The sequence below is a fragment of the Cervus elaphus genome, chromosome 8 (genome assembly GCF_910594005.1).
Source record: "Cervus elaphus chromosome 8, mCerEla1.1, whole genome shotgun sequence".
Taxonomy (NCBI): Eukaryota; Metazoa; Chordata; class Mammalia; order Artiodactyla; family Cervidae; genus Cervus; species Cervus elaphus.
Window position 1 is genome coordinate 48,116,419 of NC_057822.1, and position 22,754 is coordinate 48,139,172.

Below are 22,754 nucleotides of genomic sequence, written 5' to 3' on the forward strand. Positions count from 1 at the left end.
TAACAAAGGCCAAACCAGACTCAGTGTGGTTCTTTCTCCCTTTCCTATAAATAAACACTTTTTCCCCCAGTATGAAGGGTCCCTCTGCTTTACTGGTGGTGTTGACTGGGTTATAAGCCTAACTTGATTTATTTGCTCTGTGATTTTGAAGGAAATCTCCCTGAATCCCATGCACTTGTCTGTGAAAGTTTTTGAGCTTATTACCTCAAAAATCAACACTAATCACTATTTTTTATTGAGCATTGGCCTTGTATGGGAGGTATGACATATGTTATGTCATTTCTTAAACGTATCTTATTAAATGGCTCGGTTCAGTTCAGTCGCTCAGTCGTGTCTGACTCTTTGAGACCCATGGGCTGTAGCTCACCAGGCCTCCCTGTCCATCACCAACTCCCGGAGCTTGCTCAAACTCGTGTCCATCCAGTCGGTGATGCCATCCAACCATCTCATCCTCTGTCTTCCCCTTCTCCTCCTGTCTTCAGTCTTTCCCAACATCAGGGTCTTTTCCAGTGTTGGTTCTTCACATCATGTGGCCAAAGGATTGAAGTTTCAACTTCAGCATCAGTCCTTCCAATGCATATTCAGGACTGATTCCCTTTAGGATGGACTGGTTGGATGTCCTTGCAGTCCAAGGGACTCTCAAGAGTCTTCTCCAACACCAGAGTTCAAAAGCATCAATTTTTTGGTGCTCAGCTTTCTTTATGGTTCAACTCTTAACACCAATACATGACTACTGGAAAAACCGTAGCTTTGACTAGATGGACCTTTGTCAGCAAAGTAATGTCTTTGCTTTTTAATATGCGTCTAGGTTGGTCATAGCTTTTCTTCCAAGGAGCAAGCATCTTTTAATTTCATGGCTGCAGTCACCATCTGCAGTGATTTTGGAGCCCAGGAAAATAAAGTGTCACTCTTTCCATTGTTTCCTCATGTATTTGCCATGAAGTGATGGGACCAGATGCCATGAGCTTAGTTTTTGGAATGTTGAATTTTAAGCCAGCTCTTTCACTGTCCTCCTTCATTTTCATCAAGAGCCTCTTTAGTTGTTCCTTGCTTTCTGCCATAAGGTTGGTGTCATCTGCATATCTGAAGTTATTGATATTTCTCCCAGCTATCTTGATTCCAGCTTGTGTTTCATCCAGCCCAGCATTTCACATGATGTACTCTGCATGTAAGTTAAATAAGCAGGTGACAATATACAGCCTTGATGTACTCCTTTCCCTATTTGGAACCAGTCTGTTGTTCCATGTCCAGTTCTAACTGTTGCTTCCTGACCTGCATACAGGTTTCTCAGGAGGCAGGTAAGGTGGTCTGGTATTCCCATCTCTTTAAGAATTTCCCACAGTTTGATGTGATCCACACAGTTGAAGGCTTTGGCGTAGTCCATGAAGCAGAAATGGATGTTTTTCTGGAACTATCTTGCTTTTTCGATGATCCAACGGATGTTGGCAATTTGATCTCTGGTTCCTCTGCCTTTTCTAAATCCAACTTGAACATCTGGAAGTTCTTGGTTTATGTATTGCTGAAGCCTGTTGGAGCCTTGCTTGTGGTTTCCTCATCTATAAAACAGGGTCATGTAAGACCCTAAGATTTAACCTAAAGTCTCTCTGATACCATACATGTGGCAGAAGAAAGAGAGATCTCAGGTCTGTAAAAATCAACATTGCTTCCAGATTTCAAGCTTACAATTACTGTTGTTTCGTCATTTCCTTTTACCTAACCTTTTGTAAGCATCTAGGAGCAAAGTTGACATGCTTGGGTTTCTTTTTTCCTCTGGCCAGTGCTCCTCTGGTGAAGGTGCTAATGAGCACTCTTAAAGAGCAGAGAGATCTCTCTTTAAGGAGGATCTCAGGAAAGGAAGGTGAGGCAAAGGAAATGAATGTTCCAGAAACTGAATAACTGGTCCTTGAATAATTATATCATAGTCAATGCCTATGTGTCATAATCATTTCGGAAAGAGTTGGATAAATTAATTTTTCTATTTTCTGATTAACAGTAGTTCTTCTCTCAGAAGTGTAAAGTTAATCTCTACAATAGAGTATTACCAATACTTTGAGTTTTATGCTTTTTTCTGTTTTTAATAAAAAATTGAAAATATTATAGACACTCTGTGGTGTAGTTTGTAGGAGACATTTTCAGTCATGTAGTCTTGCATTAAAAATGTTTATGAGGACTCAGTATATTTTGTATAGTTCTTAAGAGAAACAGATTCTCATTTTACGATCATTATTGTCTTTCTATGATAGAGTGAACTTCTCCCCAAGTAAGGAGTGATCTATATTCAGGAAGCACTCAGTGGCACTCTGTCAGCAAATCGCACAGCAGGCAGGACCCACATGAATAGAGCTAACAAGTTCTGTCCATTAAATCTAGTGACTTGAGCAAATTTTTATTATCCTTTTATAAAAATGCAAGCAGTACCTCACACAAAAACCAGTTGTTACCTAATGAAGTGTTTCAGCATGTTCATATAAGTTGATGGTTTCACATGGTCAGATTATTGCTATATCAGCTATTAGCTACTAATAACATGCTCCCAATCCTGCTTTAATGACATACTGTACTCAGAATACTTAAGTGTGGACAGATGTTTAGGAATATCATTTTTCCCTCTTGGCTATTGATTGATTCCCAAGGCTCACTCCTGATTAGAATGCAAGATGTTTTCATTTAGACTTGGAATCTTTACTTACTCAGTCTAATCAGAAAAAGACAAACAGCACGCCAACAACTTGGAATGTAATGCTGGAGCATCTTCTTGGACTTCTACCATGGGCTGTATTTTCAGATGCTCAGCGACAGCCTCTATCACTCTGCTTATCTTCCAAAACCAACATATTAGAAAAGAATACACAGCTCTGACAAATTGAAAGTGAAATGCACTATACAGTGGTTTTAGCTAAAATCAAATCAAATTGGAAACTTCAGTAGAAGATTTTGGAGGGTGCTAAACTGATGGGGATCTGTCATTGCAAGACAGGACGGAGTGGATCCTTTAAACCACCTGTGCTTTCCTCATAGCTGGACTTTATTCCTAAGCCAGTGGCATATCTGACACCACTAGTAGCACTGTTTAAAAGTGCAGTTGAGGAAATAATTGGATTTTGTACGTGAAGAAAATAATTCTTTAACACCTGGGTTTTATTTTTTTCTTTTTTCTTTTTTTGTTTGTTTTTTGCCCTTCCTCCACAAACCCACTCGTCGATTAAATTAAAACATTCCTCCCAGCTCAGCTCCCCAATCTTCAATGCTTCTCGATAAACTGAGATCTTAGCCCTTCTAAGAAATGAATCATATTTTTTCTGTTGTACTTGATTGCTGTTGACTACTAATTCACCCTGTATTGATCTCAAGTCCATATTTCTTACCGTTTAGATGGGGAATTATCTCATGCTTTTATTTATTTATTTTTTTCCCTTTATTTATTTATTTATTTTTTCAGTGGGTTTTGTCATACATTGATATGAATCAGCCATAGATTTACATGTATTCCCCATCCCGATCCCCCCTCCCACCTCCCTCTCCACCCGATTCCTCTGGGTAACACCTGGGTTTTAAATAGCTTTATTCTTACTTCCTAAAAACCTGGACCCTCAGGGATTAATAGGAAAGTGTAAAAAATGTTTGTTTTGGGGTGTAATACAGGTTGTGTTTACTTATTACTAAGAATTCTCCCAGAAGCTTGAATCCTTTCATGTCTTGAATAAAGTGATCCTCCAGCTACCTTAATTGTACAACTTGAATGTTCACTCTTTACCTCCCAGGTAACAAATTACCTTCTTGCCCCCCCTAGTGGAATTGTTACTCTGCTTCACAGTTTGAGAACACTTGTCAGGACATTATTTGATTTAGTGTCTTGGGGAATGGGCTATTTTCCTCATTTGTTCTCAAAGACTGAGAATAAAATAGAAAAATGCTGTAGTGGGTGGGCTGATAGGGGATGTGGGTAGTGAAAGTGAAAGTGGCTTTTTGCAGATAGATTTTCAGTTCCTAATGTCAGCAGTGGCCACATTGTTCATGATGGTTCCCAAATTCAAGGGGCTTCTGCTCTGCTCTTCTGTCTTAGAGGGGTCAGATGTCATCCGGCTGGCAGACAGTCACCTCTAGAAGGCAGCTGTTCACGCTCTGGCGAGTGTGAACGGCCCTACCCGTTCACTCTTCTCCCAGTAGAGTGTTGGTGGTTGGTGGTATTGAAGACAAAGACAGGTACCGTCTGAGTATTGACCCCTACTGGTGCCATTGGTTAAGCAACCCAGGAAGTATCCTGAGTCCACATGAGGGACGGTGCCAGTATTCACAGCACATGGAAATCATTTCCAGTCTACAGCTGCTAAACATGCTAAAACAGTTCTGGTAACTGAAGCCGCGTATCTCTTTTTAAGAATTTAAATTTCTTTAGGGATTGATAACCAGTGGTTTCATGACATCAGAATCTCTCTCTTTTCCCTTCCACTGTTTGTTTTTCACAACTCTGACCCTTGTTAAAAATGTGTTTATTCAAATTTGCACACAAAGCACTTGTATTTTGTATAGGCTAGCATTGAAATGGGTGAAACTTCTAAAAAAAATTCTCGTATGTGCCAAGGCTTGGGACTCTGTTCTTTGGCATGGAAGCCCCTATCAAGGTCAAGGCAAAAATACAGTGATTTCCAAATAAATAGTCAACAGAGTATAAGTACTTGGTACTTATGAACAAGAGTACTGTAATTAGAATATTCCCTCTTTCTTAAAATCATGTAATAGAGACAGTATTTAGATGTATCTTTTCCCAAATATTTATTCTCAGGGCAAGTGTTTGCCTAGGGAAAAATAAAACAGCAGGATCCAATTAAAATCCCAACAAAAGGGAATGTCAAAGTGTTATATGATGTGTTTTATTTGGAAGTGTTAGGTAGTTAGAATCGGGAAAAGGAGTCCAAAATGGCAGTGGCTAAAAGACAAGGAAGGGAAAAGCCCGCGAAAATAGAACAGAGGAAGGTCAAAGGAAGGTCAGAGGACTGGAGTGAGGACTTTAGGTAGGACAGAGTGAGGACTTCAGGTAGAACAGCGCTCCTGCCTAAGCCCAACCCGGGGGAAGAAAAAAACATACAGAAAGAGGAGCAAAGGGCTCTCTCTCTCTCTCTCTCTCTCTCTCTCTCTCTCTCTCTCTCCACCCCACTCCCCCCACCGCGCTGGCGCGTTCGTCCACTCCCTTCTCTTCTTCGAGGATGGATTCTCCTGTACTGTGTTTTTTTTTTTGTTTTTTTTTAGAGAAGTACCACTAGCTCAAGAGTTATAGAAATTTAGTTCAAGAACTTCATGCATGCAGACACACAGCAAAGCGTGTGTCTGAAGTTCTGATTTGGAATCTCATAGTGCCTGGATTCACAGTTGTGAAAACAGTGATGTCCCAGTGACCACACAGCCCAGCTGGGGCAGAAAGGTCCAGTTAGTAAGACTTTGGAGAACCGGCACTTTTCTGTTCCACAGGGAATGGGAGGGATTTGTGTGTGAATCGGCATGTATCTCTGTGCATGCAGACATGAATATAGATGCAGATGAGTACAGACATGGGCAAAATGTAGCCATGTATATGTGGGTCTATTGGTGTATACATGTGACTGAAAGAATTAAAATTGTCAGCTTCTTCTCAATGGATGCTAGGAGTTCTGAGTGTTGACGATACTCCCCAAAGCAGCTTTTAGCAGAGGGAGACACTGAGGAAGTATGCATACCCTTCTCTGCTGGGAATTCTCTGCATTGATGATAACCTTCAGGAGGGTCTCAGGGATGGGCCTGGAGGTGTTTGGAAAGCTCCACACTCCCTGCGGAGGGCTGTGCTGGCATCTCTGTCTGGCAGCTTTGCAGGGTGGCTCTCCTTGGGGACATTCCAGCCATAGCTTGGAACCCTTGCGTTTCTTGAGTGGTGTGAGGACTGAATATCTGCGTGCATTCTTTCACTCAAGAGTGAAGAGGAGCTTTGCTTATCTAGCTGTGTTTCCTTAAAGTGACTAACCAGTGGTGCATTAAACTGGGGTGGGTTTGTTTCTCAGAATCTTAACTTCTCAGCTGTTGATTGATCACTGTTGACTCAACACTAAAATCTCATCTGCCTCTGCTTGTCATCCCTCGGTTATTGGGGTTTGGTATTTGCTTTCTCTTAAGGTTCAAAAAGGCAGAAAAATATGCACAAGCATTTGGCAACAGGCACAGCAGATAGAGAATTATGAAGTAGATATGCCAGAGTCAGATATTTTTGTTGAAATCCTGACTTTATATGACTGTCTATTTTACTTGAAATATGGTCCTTGCCATGAGGCAGGGTGTCTGGAGACGTGGCAAGTTGTCAGCAAGTGTAGGGAAGGAACTTATTATCTTGGGCAGAGTGCCAGCTCACACCAACTGGTCAAACTTGCATTCTTTTCAAGACTTCTTTCCTGCTACTTAATTGTTGGTAATTTGAGAAACTATCTTTGAATCAGACACCTTGGCAAGAAGGTAGGATTAAGAGAGTGTTTGGGACCAAAAAGAGATATACATCTGTCTACTTGCTGGAAACTGTGATGGCAAGGGGAAAACTGTGGACAAATTGCTGACAGGTGGTAATACTTATCTACAATTTAATATTTTTTTTTTGGCCACGCCCTGCATCATGAGATGTCTTAGTTCCCCGACCAGGGATCAAACCTGTGTCCCCTGTATTGGGAGCACAGAATCTTAACCACTGGGCCACCAGGGAAGTCCCTAACCTTTTTTAAAATATAATGTTTCCTTAAGGAATCTTACCATGTTCTACTGACAGTACTTATCTTGGTCCCCTCAAATAACAAGGAATATCATCAAAACATGTAAGAAAGGCAACAGGAAGGTAAAAAAGAGAAAAGAAAGTTTGTAGAGAAAGTCAGGGCTCGGAGTTTCATATAGATTACATAGAGATTGAGGCAGATAATTCTAACCATGTCACTTTAGGTCAGTGTGCACAGTTCCCGATAACTAAGTGGGTGATTATTAGAAGTCTGGGTTCTCTGACCCCACCCCAGAATCTCCAGGGAAGGGATCTGGGAATATTGTTTTAGTAAGCATCTTAGGTGATACTTATGATCAGACGAGTTTGGGAAACTGCCACCATCCAATTGCCTGCAAGGACTAAAGTATTTCCAAAACTTATAAGTAAATATATGTGTGTTGCGTGTGCATGTGTGTTCTTACCAAGGTTTTAAACTTTGAAAAAAAAATTGTCAAATACTCCATATTGACATTATAAACATTTCTTAGTGAAAACATCTGTTATTTGGATAGGGTTGTATGGCCTCCCATGTGGCGCTAGTGGTAAAGAGACCACCTGCCAACGCAGGAGACGTAAGAGACCTGGATTCCATCGCTGAATCAGGCAGATCCCCTGGAGGAGGGCGTGGCAGCCCACTCCAGTATTCTTCCCTGGAGAATTCCATGGACAGAGGAGCCTGGTGGGCTATACTCCATGGAGTCTCAAAGAGTCAGGGACGACTGAAGCGAATTAGCATGCAGTGTGTAGGCTTATAGAAGGTTTTCCCACTTATTGTCTCAGTTGTTCCTAAAACCAACCCTTTGATGGGTTGGACAGCAAAGATTGTGTTTGGCCCCAGATTACACATGGGAAATGGGCTCAACATGTAACTGGCAAGCGGCAGAACTGGCTTTGAACCGGATCCTTCACCATGTGGGGGAGCCCAGCACCAACCCCAGAGCCCACCCCTTTTGCTCTTTTCTCCCACACCCTGGTCACCAGGCTGATGGCGGCATTTCTAACACACCAGGCTCTTTGCATATCCACACCTTTCCACACTCCAATTCCCTGGCCACTGTATCCTTCTTTCTCTTTGCAAACTCACAGGCATACATGAAGGTGCCTTCCATGAAGCTTTTCTGGACACTCTTCTCACCCTACCACCCACGCGGAGCAGTTTTTCTTTCAGCTGGCTTTCCATCAAGTTTATAAATCCTTCTCCCATGTGTTGGGCTTGCTTAATCTAGGGAAGTTCAATGATACATGTTTAGTAATGCCTCCCTTCTTCCTCCCCACCCCACCGTTATACCACTTATTTTGAATAGATGGGAAAGTAATCACCTCTAAAGCACTCAGTGCTCGTTGGCTACGCTATGGGAAGTGTTGGGGGAATGATATAAAGGCTTTTCCAAACTTTGACAAAAAAGCAAGCGTGCAGGAGGCCAGAGACATGGCCACTAACATCGTCTAGGAACAGAATCGTTTTAAAGGTCCAGGGAGCATTGTCTAATGAGAAACTGGGGAATGGCAGGGGGCCCTATGCACAAAAACACAGATTTGGTAGTTTTCTTGATAGGTAATTTAAGGACCATCCAAGGACATTTTCAACTAGTGGTGATTTTCATGTTACACTCATAGCCCCAGATTAGATGTGACTGTCTGTCATGGCTTTCAAATCATATTATAGTTATTTCTTGATGCAAATAACTCCCCTACTGGACTTCGAGCAAGGGTGGACCCGAGCCATATTCATCTGTATCTGCCAATTGATAATTGCTGAATACACTTTTGGGGACTAGACTTCTAGCCATCTGCATCTGAGTACAGTCCAGTTATTTAATTATAGTTCTAATCCCAGTTCTTCTGTGTTTACAGCCACCACTGGTGCAAGCAATCTTCAGCGGTGATCCAGAGGAGATACGGATGCTCATCCACAAAACGGAAGATGTGAATGCTCTGGTAGGAGATGCTCTGGCTTTGCCTGCCTAGACCCTCTTCACCTTTTCTGTGCCGTGGACCTTTTTGGTGTCTGGTGAAAGCCCTGGCATACTTCTCAGAATTCTGTTTTGAGATGCTCTAAATCAAATATATAGGATTCAAATGGAAATCAATTATTTTGAAATATAGTTATTCAATCAAAATTTTCATGTAATGATATATGTGTTTATCAGCACATTTAAATGGCAAGATGCAGTAGGAGATCTAATAATGGCCATAATTTTAAAATAATGATGAGCCTGATCAATATTTTGTGTTACCTGCCACCATTCTAACGTGGCATGAAAGCGCCTATGATTTCTGCCGACACTAAGGTTTGCTGCCTGCATTCGTAATGTGAAGTTTCAGTTAGAAGTTAGTGAAAATAGAGACAGAAACTTTGTTCTAGAGAACCCATGCCTTACCAGCAGGAGTTGACAAACTATGGTTTGTCACCTGTTTTTGTATAAGCTACTGGCTAAGAATGGTTTTTATTTTTTAAATGGCTGAAAAAGAATGAAAAAAAAAGAATATTTTGTGACTTAGGAAAATTGTATGAAATTCAGATTTTGATATCTACGAATTAAGTTTGTCTGGAACACGGGAAGGACAGCTTTCCTCCTGTAGCAGCAGAGTTGAGCAGCTGTGACAGAGACAGTATGTGGTCTGCCCAGGATATTTACTCTCTGGCCCTTTCAAGGGAGAAGTTGCTGCCCTCTGCACTAGAGGGTCGCAGAAGGCAGTGGCACCCCACTCCAGTACTCTTGCCTGGAGAATCCCAGGGACAGCGGAACCTGGTGGGCTGCAGTCCATGGGGTCGCGAAGTGTCGACACGACTGAGCGACTTCACTTTCACTTTTCACCTTCCTGCATTGGAGAAGGAAGCGGCAACCCACTCCAGTGTTCTTGTCTGGAGAATCCCAGGGATGGCAGAGCCTGGTGGGCTGCCGTCTATGGGGTCACACAGAGTCAGACACGACTGAAGTGACTTAGCAGCAGCAGCAGCACTGGAGGGTCCATGAACCTGGAATGAGTGGATGAACTTGGCATCCTGTGTGTACCCTGAAATCACATGTAATATGTGCGGGCACTTGTGGACATTTTGTTTAATGAAACGGTCAAGGCATTTCATCAAACTGTTAAAAGGGTTTATGATCCCCTAAAGGTTAAGAACCACTGAATCTGGAAGTTCTTGAAATAAACCTGCAATGAGGAAAAGTGAAAAGAGTTAGTCAATAATTTATCCTTTTAATAGTTTCCTAGACCTAGATGGAACAAGCAGTTATGAATAGTACATGCTACTAATTCTCTTAATGTAATGCAGTTACCTACATGCTCCAGTCTGTCAGGGAGAGGAGTTCCCTTTGAAGTCCCAAGTGTTCAGGAGAAACAACAGACTCAGGTGCATCTGTGGTGCAAGAAGAGCTTTGCCACCGGGAAATGCATTCTGTCTGAGGTTGCATCTGTCCTCTCAGCCACAGGTTTTATTGAGAAGGCGAGTCATCGCTGCCACCCATTGTTCTGTGGCAGTGTAGGTTGCTGTGGGTTTTTGAAAAAGCTCTTGGCAGTCTTTCCCCAGCTGGCCCTGACAACAGCAGAGCAATGTGCTCTGACATTTTTGCCAGGTAAGCACAGATGAGGTCAGGGCCAGACTACTTGAGAAGGCAACTGGGCATTTGTCTAGGGCCCATGGGGCCCTGTACTTCTGATAGGAGGCGAGGCAAGCCAGCTGATCATCTATGTTCTGACATCACCAGAATTCATCCAGCCTATTCTGTGTTGTGGGCCACACCCAGGCCAGCCCAAGGCAACGTCACTATCTTCCCTGACAATCATGAACAAGCAGGACTTTTGTCAGTCCTGTATACCAAGAAAGAGTGTACTGTCCTCTGAAAGCCTTTTATTTCTCCATAGGAAAGTGACGCACAGCGGCTGGCTGGTAAAAATTCAGTTCAGTTCAGTTCAGTCGCTCAGTCATGTCCGACTCTTTGCAACCCCATGAACTGCAGCACGCCGGGCCTCCCTGTCCATCACCAACTCCTGGAGTTTACTCAAACTCATGCCCATCGAGTTGGTGATGCCATCGCACCATCTTATCCTCTGTCGTCCCCTTCTCCTCCTGCCCCCAATCCCTCCTAGCATCAGTGTCTTTTCCAATGAGTCAACTCTTCGCATGAGGTGGCCAAAGTATTGGAGTTTCAGCTTCAGCATCAGTCTTTCCAATGAACACCCAGAACTGATCCCCTTTAGGATGGACTGGTTGGATCTCCTTGCAGTCCAAGGGACTCTCAAGAGTCTTCTCCAACACCACATTTCAAAAGCATCAATTTTTTGGTGCTCAGCTTTCTTCACAGTCCAACTCTCACATCCATACATGACCACTGGAAAAACCATAGCCTTGACCAGATGGACCTTTGTTGGCAAAGTAATGTCTCTGCTTTTTAATATGCTATCTAGGTTGGTCATAACTTTCCTCCAAGGAGTAAGCGTCTTTTAATTTCATGGCTGCAGTCACCATCTGCAGTGATTTTGGAGCCCAAAAAATGAAGTCTGACACTGTTTCCACTGTCTTCCCATCTATTTCCCATGAGGTGATGGGACCGGATGCCATGATCTTAGTTTTCTGAATGTTGAGCTTTAAGCCAACTTTTTCACTCTCCTCTTTCACTTTCATCAAGAGGCTTTTTAGTTCCTCTTCACTCTCTGCCATGAGAGTGGTGTCATCTGCATATCTGAGGTTATTGATATTTCTCCCGGCAATCTTGATTCCAGCTTGTGCTTCTTCCAGCCCAGCGTTTCTCGTGATGTACTCTGCATATAAGTTAAATAAGCAGGGTGACAATATACAGCCTTGACGTACTCCTTTTCCTATTTGGAACCAGTCTGTTGTCCCATGTCCAGTTCTAACTGTTGCTTCCTGACCTGCATACAGGTTTCTCAAGAGGCAGGTCAGGTGGTCTGGTATTCCCATCTCTTTCAGAATTTTCTACAGTTGATTGTGATCCACACAGTCGAAGACTTTCGCGTAGTCAATAAAGCAGAAATAGACGTTTTTCTGGAACTCTCTTGCTTTTTTGATGATCCAGCAATTGGCAATTTGATCTCTGGTTCCTCTGCCTTTTCTAAAACCAGCTTGAACATCTGGAAGTTCTCGGTTCATGTATTGCTGAAGCCTGGCTTGGAGAATTTTGAGCATTACTTTACTAGTGGGTGAGATGAGTGCAATTGTGTGGTAGTTTGAGCATTCTTTGGGATTGCCTTTCTTAGGGATTGGAATGAAAACTGACCTTTTCCAGTCCTGTGGCCACTGCTGAGTTTTCCAAATTTGCTGGCATATTGAGTGCAGCACTTTCACAGCATCATCTTTTATGATTTGAAATAGCTCAACGGGAATTCCATCACCTCCACTAGCTTTGTTCGTAGTGATGCTTTCTAAGGCCCACTTGACTTCACATTCCAGGATGTCTGGCTCTAGGTAAAGATTAGGGGAGGTTAACTGCTGTCACACGTAGATGGCTCAAACATAGAGATGTTTAGTTCTCTTATGAGCAGGGTAGAGGGGTGGGTCTTTTCTACATAGAGTCCCAGGTATCAGCATGTAGCTTCTAAGGTCATTTAAGGGGTGTGTCAACAGTCCAACAAGAAGGGAAAAAAAGAATGTGGAGGCAAAGCGTGGGTCATTCAAGGGGTGTGTCAACAGTCCAACAAGGGAAAAAAAGAATGTGGAGGCAAAGAATGTGGCAAATATGGGACAGCTCAAAAGTGGAATAATCACTTCTGCTCACATCCCACGGCCCAGAACTCATCCCACGCCACAGCTAACTACAGAAGAGGTTGGGAAGTTAGTGTAACTGTGTCCCCAAAGTGTCAAAGAACAGTGACTTTGGTGAACAAGTTGCCATCTTGGCTACACCAATTTCTCGTTTTAGAGAATTTTAGGTAATTCAGGTGGTACCCCTTAGTTGTCTGTGTAGTGTCTCGTTAATTTGACAGTTAATCACTGAGTTTGGACCCTGTGTAAGGTGCTGGAGATACAGCCGTTGAAAAGATAGCTCTTTCCCTTATGAGCTAATGTGGCAGAGAAGGCAACAAGTGAGAAATCATACCATATTGTATTTCTGAAATGGAAAATCTGGGGCACTCTTTAGGGGCCTGTGTTAATCACGAGGGACTAATGAAGTGAGGTATAAACTGAGGCTGCTGTGGAAAGTGCTTGGTATTTGCTGTTGGATGTGTGGCAGCTGTTGGATGGGACAGCAGAAGAGGGTGGGATAAAGAGAGAGAGGAATGAATGAATGAATGAGTGGTTAAATGAGTGAATAAACACGCCTAAGAGGAGCCTGAGTTCTTAGGTCGATCGTGTGGCTCTTCTGGGTCCACAGACTCTTTCCTTCACTCATACCTCTTACAGCCTCCCTACCACCCGGGAGACATGTTGATTAAAGTTCTAAGTTGATTCTTATTTAAAAAGAAATCGGGGAAAAAAAAAAAAAAAACCAAAAAGAAATCGGGGAAGGCCTTCTTCCTGTGTCACAGAAATTAGGGAGTAGCCTATTAAAGCAAGCATCAGAAAGACAGAGATCATCTTTAAGGTGAGCGCCAGGGCAGCTTTTCGAAATCCCTGGAATCCTGATATGCCTTGCTTGTCAGGTCTTCTCCTCATGACCTTGTCATGGGTGGGATCTCATGTGCTGGCTCCCGGCAATATTTGCTGTTGGATGTGTGGCAGCTCTTGGGTGGGACAGCAGAAGAGGGTGGGGTAAAGAGAGGGAGAGGAATAAATGAATGGATGAGTGGTTAAATGAGTGAATAAACACGCCTAAGAGGAGCCTGAGTTCTTAGGTCGATCGTGTGGCTCCTCTGGGTCCACAGACTCTTTCCTCCACTCTACCTCTCGCAGCCTTCCTCTTCACATCCCCCTTCCCCGTCCTCAGGTGAATATAAAGGTCATTTACTCCTCTCTGTTATCAGGTGTGTTGCAAATACTGCGCTGTCCTCTTCACTGGTTTTCCTTTGTTGGCATCCCTTCGGGATCAGTCACGGTGACTGCTGGAGGTGGATTAGACAGTTTAGGGGAAGTGATCGTCAACGAAGAGCATAGAGAGATGGAAGATAAATCTGGATTAGAAATCTAAACCTAAAGATTCATTTTGGGATGGAAGAGCGGCTGCTCCCAGACATTTCAGTGTCACAGAGGGGAAGTAAATCGGGGAAGCACCTCTTGCTAGCGAGAAGACAGTTTTTGTCTTCCCTTCTCATCCTTTGCTTTTCTCTCTTTATCCCTATTTAGTCACTTCCTTTTTCTTTTCTTCTCTAGGCTCTGACTTTTTTGCTTTCTTTTTTCTTCTTCACCTTTCTGTACCTTTTGATGGGTTGCCTGTTCTTTGGTATAAATATGCTTTGATTAACTGATCCTGATAGAGGAAGAGTCTCATTCAGCTTTGCCTCTCTGCGTTTTTCCAAACTTTATTTCCCAGCAGCGGTATGCATCAACCAAACGGAATTACTCAACCTACTGGTATTTATTCTTTTCTCACTTCTCCACCGTTCTGATCCCACCTGTCCTTTCAGGCCTTCTGTTGATCCTTCCTCTAAGTTGGCCTAATTTTCAACTTCCTTTCTGCTGCCTTCTCTTCCACCTCCCAAATCCCTTAGCTCTTTGTACCTCACTGATCACTTTACTTGAGTTAATTATGTCTATGTTTTACTTTTGAGAAACTGTGTGTTTGATGACATGACTGCTATGTCATTCATTCTCATTTGCTCAGTGGCTCAGTCCAGTCCTTACAGCACACGTTGAGTGAATGACTAAATCTGCTTTATTACTTATGTTGAGCCAATTTGTGGTTGCCTATTTTAATTTTTAAAAATGTATTTATGTTTTACTTTTGGCTGTGCTGCCTCCATCGCTGCAGGGGCTCCTCACTGGTTTCGGTGTGCAAGTTTCTCATTGCGGTAGCTTCTCTGGTTGCACATCGCGGGCCGTCGGGCACAGGCTCAATAGTTGTGGCTCACAGCCTTAGGTGTTTCGCGGCATATGGTATCTTCTTGAATCATGGGTCGAACCCGTGTCCCTTGCATTGGAAGGCTAATTCTTTACCACTGAGCCACCAGGGAAGCCTGCCTGTTTTTTAGCAAGGACAATGGTGGCCAGATAGTTCTGGACAAGTAGCCAAATAGTTCTGACTTGGTTAGTGGCCCTCAGTTCTCAGTTGTAAGATTGAAAATTCTCTTCCTAAGATTGAAAATTCACAGATGCATTTGAGGAGCCATGGAACAATCAGGAAGGGTCATTTGAGTCCCTTTGTGGTTTCCCTGGCTGCTGGCATGCCAGAGCCTGGAAATGTGGGAAGACAGTTATATGTTCTGAGAGATCCATTCAAGTTGACCCATATGTGGCTGATAATAGAAAGATTTAGAAGCTTCTATCCAACTAGTTAAATTGAGGTAGAGCATCTGAAGTCTAAATGAATGTAGAGATTCTGAAAACCAAAATTTGAACTCAATAAAGACATTTTTGGGATTATGCTCTGACCACATGACATCAGCAGACCAGTTACTGCATACCACACTGGGATAAGGACAGGGACAAACTGGGGCTTGTCAATGGCAAGTGCAAACGACAGGGAGGGAACCGTGCCCAGTGAGGAGTGGTGATGGTTTAGACTTGGGAAAGATGAGAGACATATCGGAAATAGTTCAAACACTGTCAAATTAAAGTGGAGCTCTTCTTATATGTCACATCATTGTAAGCTGCAGAAAATAAGATTTCAGGTCAAAATAAAAGAAAGAACTTCATAGAGCTGTCTAAAGAAGTAATGAGTTGACTTAACAAATAATAAACTCTTTGGAAACCACTAGACTAGAGATTTTAGACGTGACCAGTAGTAGTAACATATATGGCCCCCCTTTCCCGTTTTGAGTCCTTGGCCAGTATTGCTAATGGTTCATGACCTTTTCCCCTCTCTCAGTCTTAAAGACTCACATTTCTTCTCGGGACAACACTGTTAAATTTAAATTGGCCTGTAAATTGAAATCTTCTTTCCATGCCTGGACTAGGTGATGTTTACAGCCTTTTAAAACTGTGAAAGACTACAATTCTAAGATTCGTAAGTCCCACGTGATGGCAAACCCATGGAGTTTATTTCTTTTTAAAACTAGCAGTAACAGATATGGACACACACACATACAAAATCTTTGTCATACTAAATAAAATTTGTAGTAGTTCCTCAGTATCAACTAATTGCCAGTGCATATTCAATTTTATTTTGTTATAATAGTTTTAAAAATGCCTTTTTAGGGTTGGGTTGTTCCTGGGTTGATTATTTTAATGCATCTATTTTATACAAAAAATAGATGATTTTGCCAAGCAATTAATGTTTATCATTTGCCATAATAGGATCTGGCCCAGGTATTGGGTTGGCTAAAAAGTTCATTTAGGTTTTTCTGTAAGATCTTACAAAACCCTGAACAAACGTTTTGGCCAACCCAATATATTGGTGCATTTTGCTTACTGTCTTCACTTCCAGGGTAGGAAGGGATGATGAGTGCATCTATTAGAATAAATCATGAGATGAAAGCTAACATTATGTTGGCAAAATACTTATAGTGAAAACAGGGGAGAAAGCATTAAAGCTGTGAATCTTGACTGTGGGCATTAATTCAGGGGATGGTGACCTGCCAATCTCAAGATCTAAGTGAGAAAAAAGAAACTGTATCAATATTATATGATGAGAGGGTTTTTTTCAAATGAGACAAATTGTCAATAGTAAATTTATAATTCGTTCTCATGTGTGTGTTACTATACCTACAAAAAAAAATACCATACATAGTTGCAAAAACATTTTTTTCTTAGGTTTAGAACTTTTCTTAGCAACTTTCAAATGTGCAATACAGTGTTTTTAACTAAGGTTACCATGCTGTACATGACATCCCCATGACCTATTTACTTTTTTTTATCTTGTTGTCTATTTACTTTATTACTGGACATTTGCACTGTTTCTTTTAAAAATAGAATATACTCTTTGAATCCATCCAGAAGGATGTAATCTGACTACCTAAAGAATTTTGAGTGATGAATTTAAACAGCCTTTTAAACTTTGCTCAGCTTCTTTCTATCATGTCATGAGAACATGACAAATACAAACCATATAGCACAGGCTTTTAAACTTCTAGACTTTTGTGTATTTTCCTTCACCTACATATATCTTGATTTTTTTCTCTTTTTTAAATAAGGAATTTTATATGGGGATAAAGACATGAGTTGTTTTGTTAGCTTTAGATACCCTCTAAATTAGACCTAAATCAGGAACTGCTAGGAGTAAGGAGGCTACAGGCAAGGGTCAGGGGACAGCCCCCCAAAGCACAGTCCCATAAATACAGAGGCATACTGTCACTGGGAGTGATGACCCGCTCAGCTCTTGCTGAATGTTTCTGCACAAGAATGCAGGCTCGGTGTGGCCCAGACTTTTAAGTTTTTAAGAGAAAATACAGGAAATCTCTAAATTGTTCAATGCTTGTTCCAAAAAAATGATCCAACATCTTTCAGGCCAAAGAAAACACTTCTGTGGGCCAAATCCAGCTTGCAGGCCACCGTTTTGCTAACCGTAGATCAGCAAATATTTAGAAGTTAAGTTTCTCTGGCCACCTGATCTGGAACTCCAAAGCACAGTCCTGAAGCAGAGGCCCCAGGGTTCTGGGGGGAGCAGTGACCCATGCTCTGCAAGTGTGGACACTTCTGGCCCCCTGGCCGGTGGGTAGGCTGCAGGCCCCAGCGCAGCTCTGGGATGGGTGTTTTTGTCCTGAGGGTAGGTGCTCACCTCTCAGCATATGCCTGGCAATACTGTCACATTCCCCGCTCCTTGTTGGACCACGGCCCAGGATGTGGGGCTGTGGTTTGGAAGCCATGACCTATGTCCTGTAGAGAATGATTCATGAACTCCAGAGGACTCTGAGCAGGCTGCAGTGATGTGCCTTGATGGCCCTTTATGATGTGTGAAGGCAGGTCTGGTTAGTATCATTCTTAATTGTCCTCTGGGGGACACTCAGCACGTCCTTCTCCTATTGCCCTCATTCTTTCCCAGCATCTGGGTCTTTGGTAATGAGTCGGCTCTTCCCATCAGGTGGCCAAAGGATTGGAGCTTCAACTTCAGCATCAGTCCTTCCAATGAATAGTGAAAGTGAAGTCAGCCTCTGAGTCGTGTCCAACTCTTTGCGACCCCTTGGACTATGGCCCACCAGCATCCTCCGTCCATGGGATTTTCCAGGCAAGAATACTGGAGTGGGTTGCCATTTCCTTCTCCAGGAGATCTTCCTGACCCAGGGATTGAACCCAACTTTCCCGCATTGTAGGCAGACGCGTTACCATCTGAGCTACCAGGGAAGTCTCCATTGGAAGTCGTTCATATTCCAATGAATATTCAGGGTTGATTTCCTTTAGGATTGACTGATTTGATCTCCTAGCAGTCCAAGAGACTCTCAAGAGTCTTCTCCAGCACCACAATTCAAAAGCATCAATTCTTCAGTGCTCAGCCTTGTTTATGGTCCAACTCTAACATCTGTACATGACTACTGGAAAAACCGTAGCTTTGACTATACGAACTCTGTCAGCAAAGTGATGTCTCTGCTTTTTAATATGCTGTCTAGGTTTGTCATAGCTTTCCTTCCAAAGAGCAAGTATCTTTTAATTACATGGCTGCAGTCACTGTCCAAAGTGATTTTGGAGCCCAAGAAAATAAAATCTCCCACTGCTTCTACTTTTACCCCATCTATTTTCCATGAAGTGATTGAACTGGATGCCGTGATCTTACTGTTGAGTTTTAAGCCAGCTTTCTTACTCTCCTCTTTCACTTTCATCCAGAATCTCTTTAGTTCCTCTTCACTTTCTGCCATAAGGGTGGTGTCATCTGCATATCTGAGGTTATTCATTTTTCTCCCAGCAGTCTTGATTACAGCTTGTGCTTCATCCAGCCCAACGTTTCACATGATGTACTCTGCATATAAGTTAAATAAGCAGGGTGACAATATACAGCCTTGATGTACTCCTTTCCCGATTTGGAACCAGTCCATTGTTCCACGTCTGGTTCTAACTGTTGCTTCTTGACCTGCATACACGTTTCTCAGGAGGCAGGTTAGACAGGTAGATGTTTTTCTGGAACTCCCTTGTTTTCTGTATGATCCTACAAATGTTGGCAATTTGATCTCTGTTTTCTCAGCCTTTTCTAAAACGAGCTTGTGCATCTGTAAGTTCTCAGTTCATGTGCTGTTGAGGCCTGGCTTGGAGGATTTTGAGCATATCCTTACTGGCATGTGAGATGAGTGCAATTGTACAGTAGTTTGTCCATCCTTTGGCATTGCCTTTCTTTGGGATTGGAATGAGAACTGACCTTTTCTAGTCCTGCGGCCACTGCTGAGTTTTCCTGGCATACTGAGTGCAGTACTTTAATAGCATCATATTTTAGGATATGAACTAGATCAGCTGGAATTCCATCGCCTCCACTAGCTTTGTTTGTAGTGATGCTTCCTAAGGGCCACTTGACTTTGCACTCCAAGATGTCTGGCTCTAGATGAGTGATCACACCATCGTGGTTATCTGGGTCATTAAGATATTTTTTTGTGTAGTACTTCTAGACAGCAATACCATATAATTTCATGTCTTTTTAGTTATATTTATGGACGTTTCATATATGGAAAACAATTTTTGTAGTTTCAATTAGAATAAAAAGTGAAAGTTTCAAGGTACTTTTGGGCTTCTTTATTTTCTAATTTCTTTTATAATGAGAATATAGTTATAATCATAAAAAAATTTAAAGCTTTGTTGAAAAGAGATAACTCATTTAAAATGAATTGAGCAGAGAGAACCATGTATTCAGATTATTCTTAAAAGATATGCTCACATTAAAAGGGTATAACATATATTTTAGATGAATTAACTGTGCCAGCTCTTATTTTTACCAAGGATATATTCCTTTTGGTTTCAAATGTTAACTAACTATATAATTATGATAGCCAGAGGACTTTCCAATTGTAGTTTTATAGACATAATATTATATAACTGATTTTAAAAGAAGAAATGCAAAGAGCTTAAATGTATATTATATAATTAGGACGGAAGCCTGGGAGATGGGTGGGATTTTTCCCCAGGAGGTTGCATAGGCGGTTGTGATCAAGTCAGTTGCCACTTCCTGCTTGAATGGTTGTTCATGGCAGTCAGTCTAGGGCAGTGGTGGATTTGTTGTGTGTACTTTCTGAAGTCATCCTGAGTGTAGTACGGTATACCTTCTCCTTTAGCCTGCTTCCTGAACTCCTTCCTGGCTTTCCTACCCCCCATATGCACCTAATCAGAATTTTTGATATAACACCTTCACAACAAACTGTTTTGCATGTTTCTGCTTGATATACTTTATTTATTGGTGAAGTGAAGTGAAAATCACTCAGTCATGTCTGACTCTTTGTGATCCCATGGACTGTAGCCTGCCAGGCTCCTCTGTCCATGGAATTCTCCAGGCAAGAATACTGGAGTAGGTAGCCGTTCCCTTCTCCAGGGGATCTTCCCAAGCCAGAGATTGGACCCAGGTCACTTGCACTGCAGGCAGATTCTTTACCATCTGAGCCAGCAGAGAAGCCCCTTGTTCACTGGTGCATAATCCATATCCAGGGCTTCCCCGGTGGCTCAGTGGTAAAGAGTCTGCCTGCAGTGCAGGAGACACTGGTTTGATCCCTGGGTTGGGAAGATCCCCCTGGAGAAGGAAATGGCAACCCACTCCAGTATTCTTGCCTGGGAAATCCCATGGACAGAGGAGCCTGGTGGGGCTACAGTCCATGGGATCACAGAGTTGGACGTGGCTGAGCAACTAAGCATGACAATGAGGACTCCCTATCGGTCACACTAAAATGCAGCTGTGGGCAGGGAAATGAGTCCTGGGTTCAGGTCAGAGGCAGAAGTCTTGGGTTCTGTGTGTTGTTGAGCCAATTAATCCACTCTGGGCTCAGTCCCCTGTCTATTAAATGAGTTTGATAGCAAACTTTTTATCAGATTTTGGTTGGAGAGATGAAATGACACATATATATCTGTTAGGATTAGATTTGGCCGCATTAGAGAGAAAACTGATAAAAGGAAAATGTTAGCTTGTAGTAAATAAAAGCTTATTTTACTAAAATGTAGTGATTTTGAATAAAATAGAAGTTAATTTATTTTCAATGTACAAGTTCAGAGATAGGCTGCCCAGGACTAGTGTAGTACAGGCATATCTCAGAGGCATCGCGGATTTGGTTTCCTACCACTACAATAATGAGAGTATCACGGTAAAGCAAGTCACATGAAATTTTTGATTCCCAGTTCATACAAAACTTATGTTTACATTGTACTGTGGTCTGTAAATAGCATTATGTCTAAAAAGCAATGTACATACCTTAATAACGTACTGTGTTAGTTGCTCAGTCGTGTCCGACTCTTTGTAATGCCGTGGACTATAGCCCACCAGGCTCCTCTGTCCATGGGATTCTCCAGGAAAGAATTCTGGAGTGAGTAGCCATTCCCTTCTCCAGGAATTCCTTCTTCCAGACCCAGGGATTGAACCCTCCTGTATTACAGGCAATTCTATTCTGTCTGAGCCACCAGTAATACCTTAATGTCTGAGCCACCGAACACACCTTAATACCTTATTGCTAAAACATGGGTAACCATCTTCTGAGCCTTCAATGAGTCATAATCTTTTTCCAATAGTAACATCAAAGGTCACTGATCACAGGTCACCATTACAAATAGAAAAATAATGGCGAACTTCAGAATATTGTGAGAATTGCCAAAATGTGACACAGACATGAAATGAGCAAATGCAGTTGGAAAAAAGGTACCGGTAGACTTGCTCAGCTCAAAGTTGCCACCAACCTTCAATTTGTAAAAAAACAAAGCAAAAAAAAAAAAAAGTCAAAACTCAGTATCTGCAAAATGCAGTAAAGCCAAGTGCAATAAAATGAGGCATGCCTGTGCTCAATGATCGGAGGATCCAGCCTCTGTCTCTCTTTCTGCTGCCATCCTTGGTAGGTGGCTTGCATTTCATTGTGTAGAATGTCTGCTTGAGATCCAGCTATCACATCCAAATTCAGATAGCAGAAAGGTGGAAGAAGGGAATTCTACCCCCAACCCCAAGGACACTTCCGCTAAGGACACAATTGCTTATGTATTGTCTAGAACCTCATTAGATGGTTGGCTAAAAATAATTGTTTATTATGAAAGAGAGATGTCGGGGCTAACCATGACCTTTGAAAGAATTTTGTGACCTGGGAAATGCTCTGAGTACAAAAAAATACATCATTTATAAAATATTACTGTGAGGCAACCTCATATACATTCATCCATTCACCAGATATTGATTAAATACCTACTAGAGGTGTAGCATTAGAGCTGACATCCCATATACTTCCTCACATTTTCTTATTCAATTTACATTATCTCCAAAAAAAGAGTTTGAGGTATCCAGGCAGCTATGATTCCACCCCTGCTCCCTGCTTTTCTGTGCACGTGGGAACATAACATCACTAAGATACCTTCCCTTTCTTTGGGAGTGGGGAGGGAGCAAGGTGACGTTGGAGCATGTTGTAAATGGTAGATCTCTGTGGCTCACAGATACACACACTGTGTGTTTTCCTCACCAGATCTCAGAGGTCCTGTCTTCTGTCATCAGTGCTTCATGTTGGTTTATATCTTGTGTCCCCACTTACTTTGTATAGATGCCTTTCCCTCTATTTAAAACATATATCCTGTGTTGTCTCTTTATCATCGGCCCTCTTCTTTTTAAATAAGGGTGTTTGAGCAGGCATATGTTTTATTTTGGAGGCAAAGATAGGTGGGTGGATGGATAGCTAGATCAGTTAGTGGATGGGTAGGTGGATGGAATAGCAGGCAAGCATGCATAACCTAATGGCCAGGCAGCATGTCCAGTGCTGAGGTTATTACTGTTTCTTTGGGGGCCCCAATGTATGCAGGATCCCTAAGGAAATAGGATCTGCAGTCACAGGCTCAAGATGTCCCACT

At 42.3% G+C, this 22,754-nt stretch overlaps 1 protein-coding gene across 4 annotated transcripts in view; it reads left to right on the top strand.

Moving 5' to 3' along the window:
- The window catches only part of ANKRD44 (ankyrin repeat domain 44), a 304,247-nt gene that overhangs the window by 113,383 nt on the left and 168,110 nt on the right, over nt 1–22,754 (top strand). For 3 of the 4 annotated variants that reach the window (XM_043910501.1, XM_043910504.1, XM_043910503.1), the window contains exon 2: nt 8,618–8,701. The exons of the other annotated variant lie outside the window; for it this stretch is intronic. In XM_043910501.1, the coding sequence (XP_043766436.1) occupies nt 8,618–8,701 (84 nt within the window). The remainder of the gene's footprint in view (nt 1–8,617; nt 8,702–22,754) is intronic. 4 annotated transcript variants of the gene reach the window in all.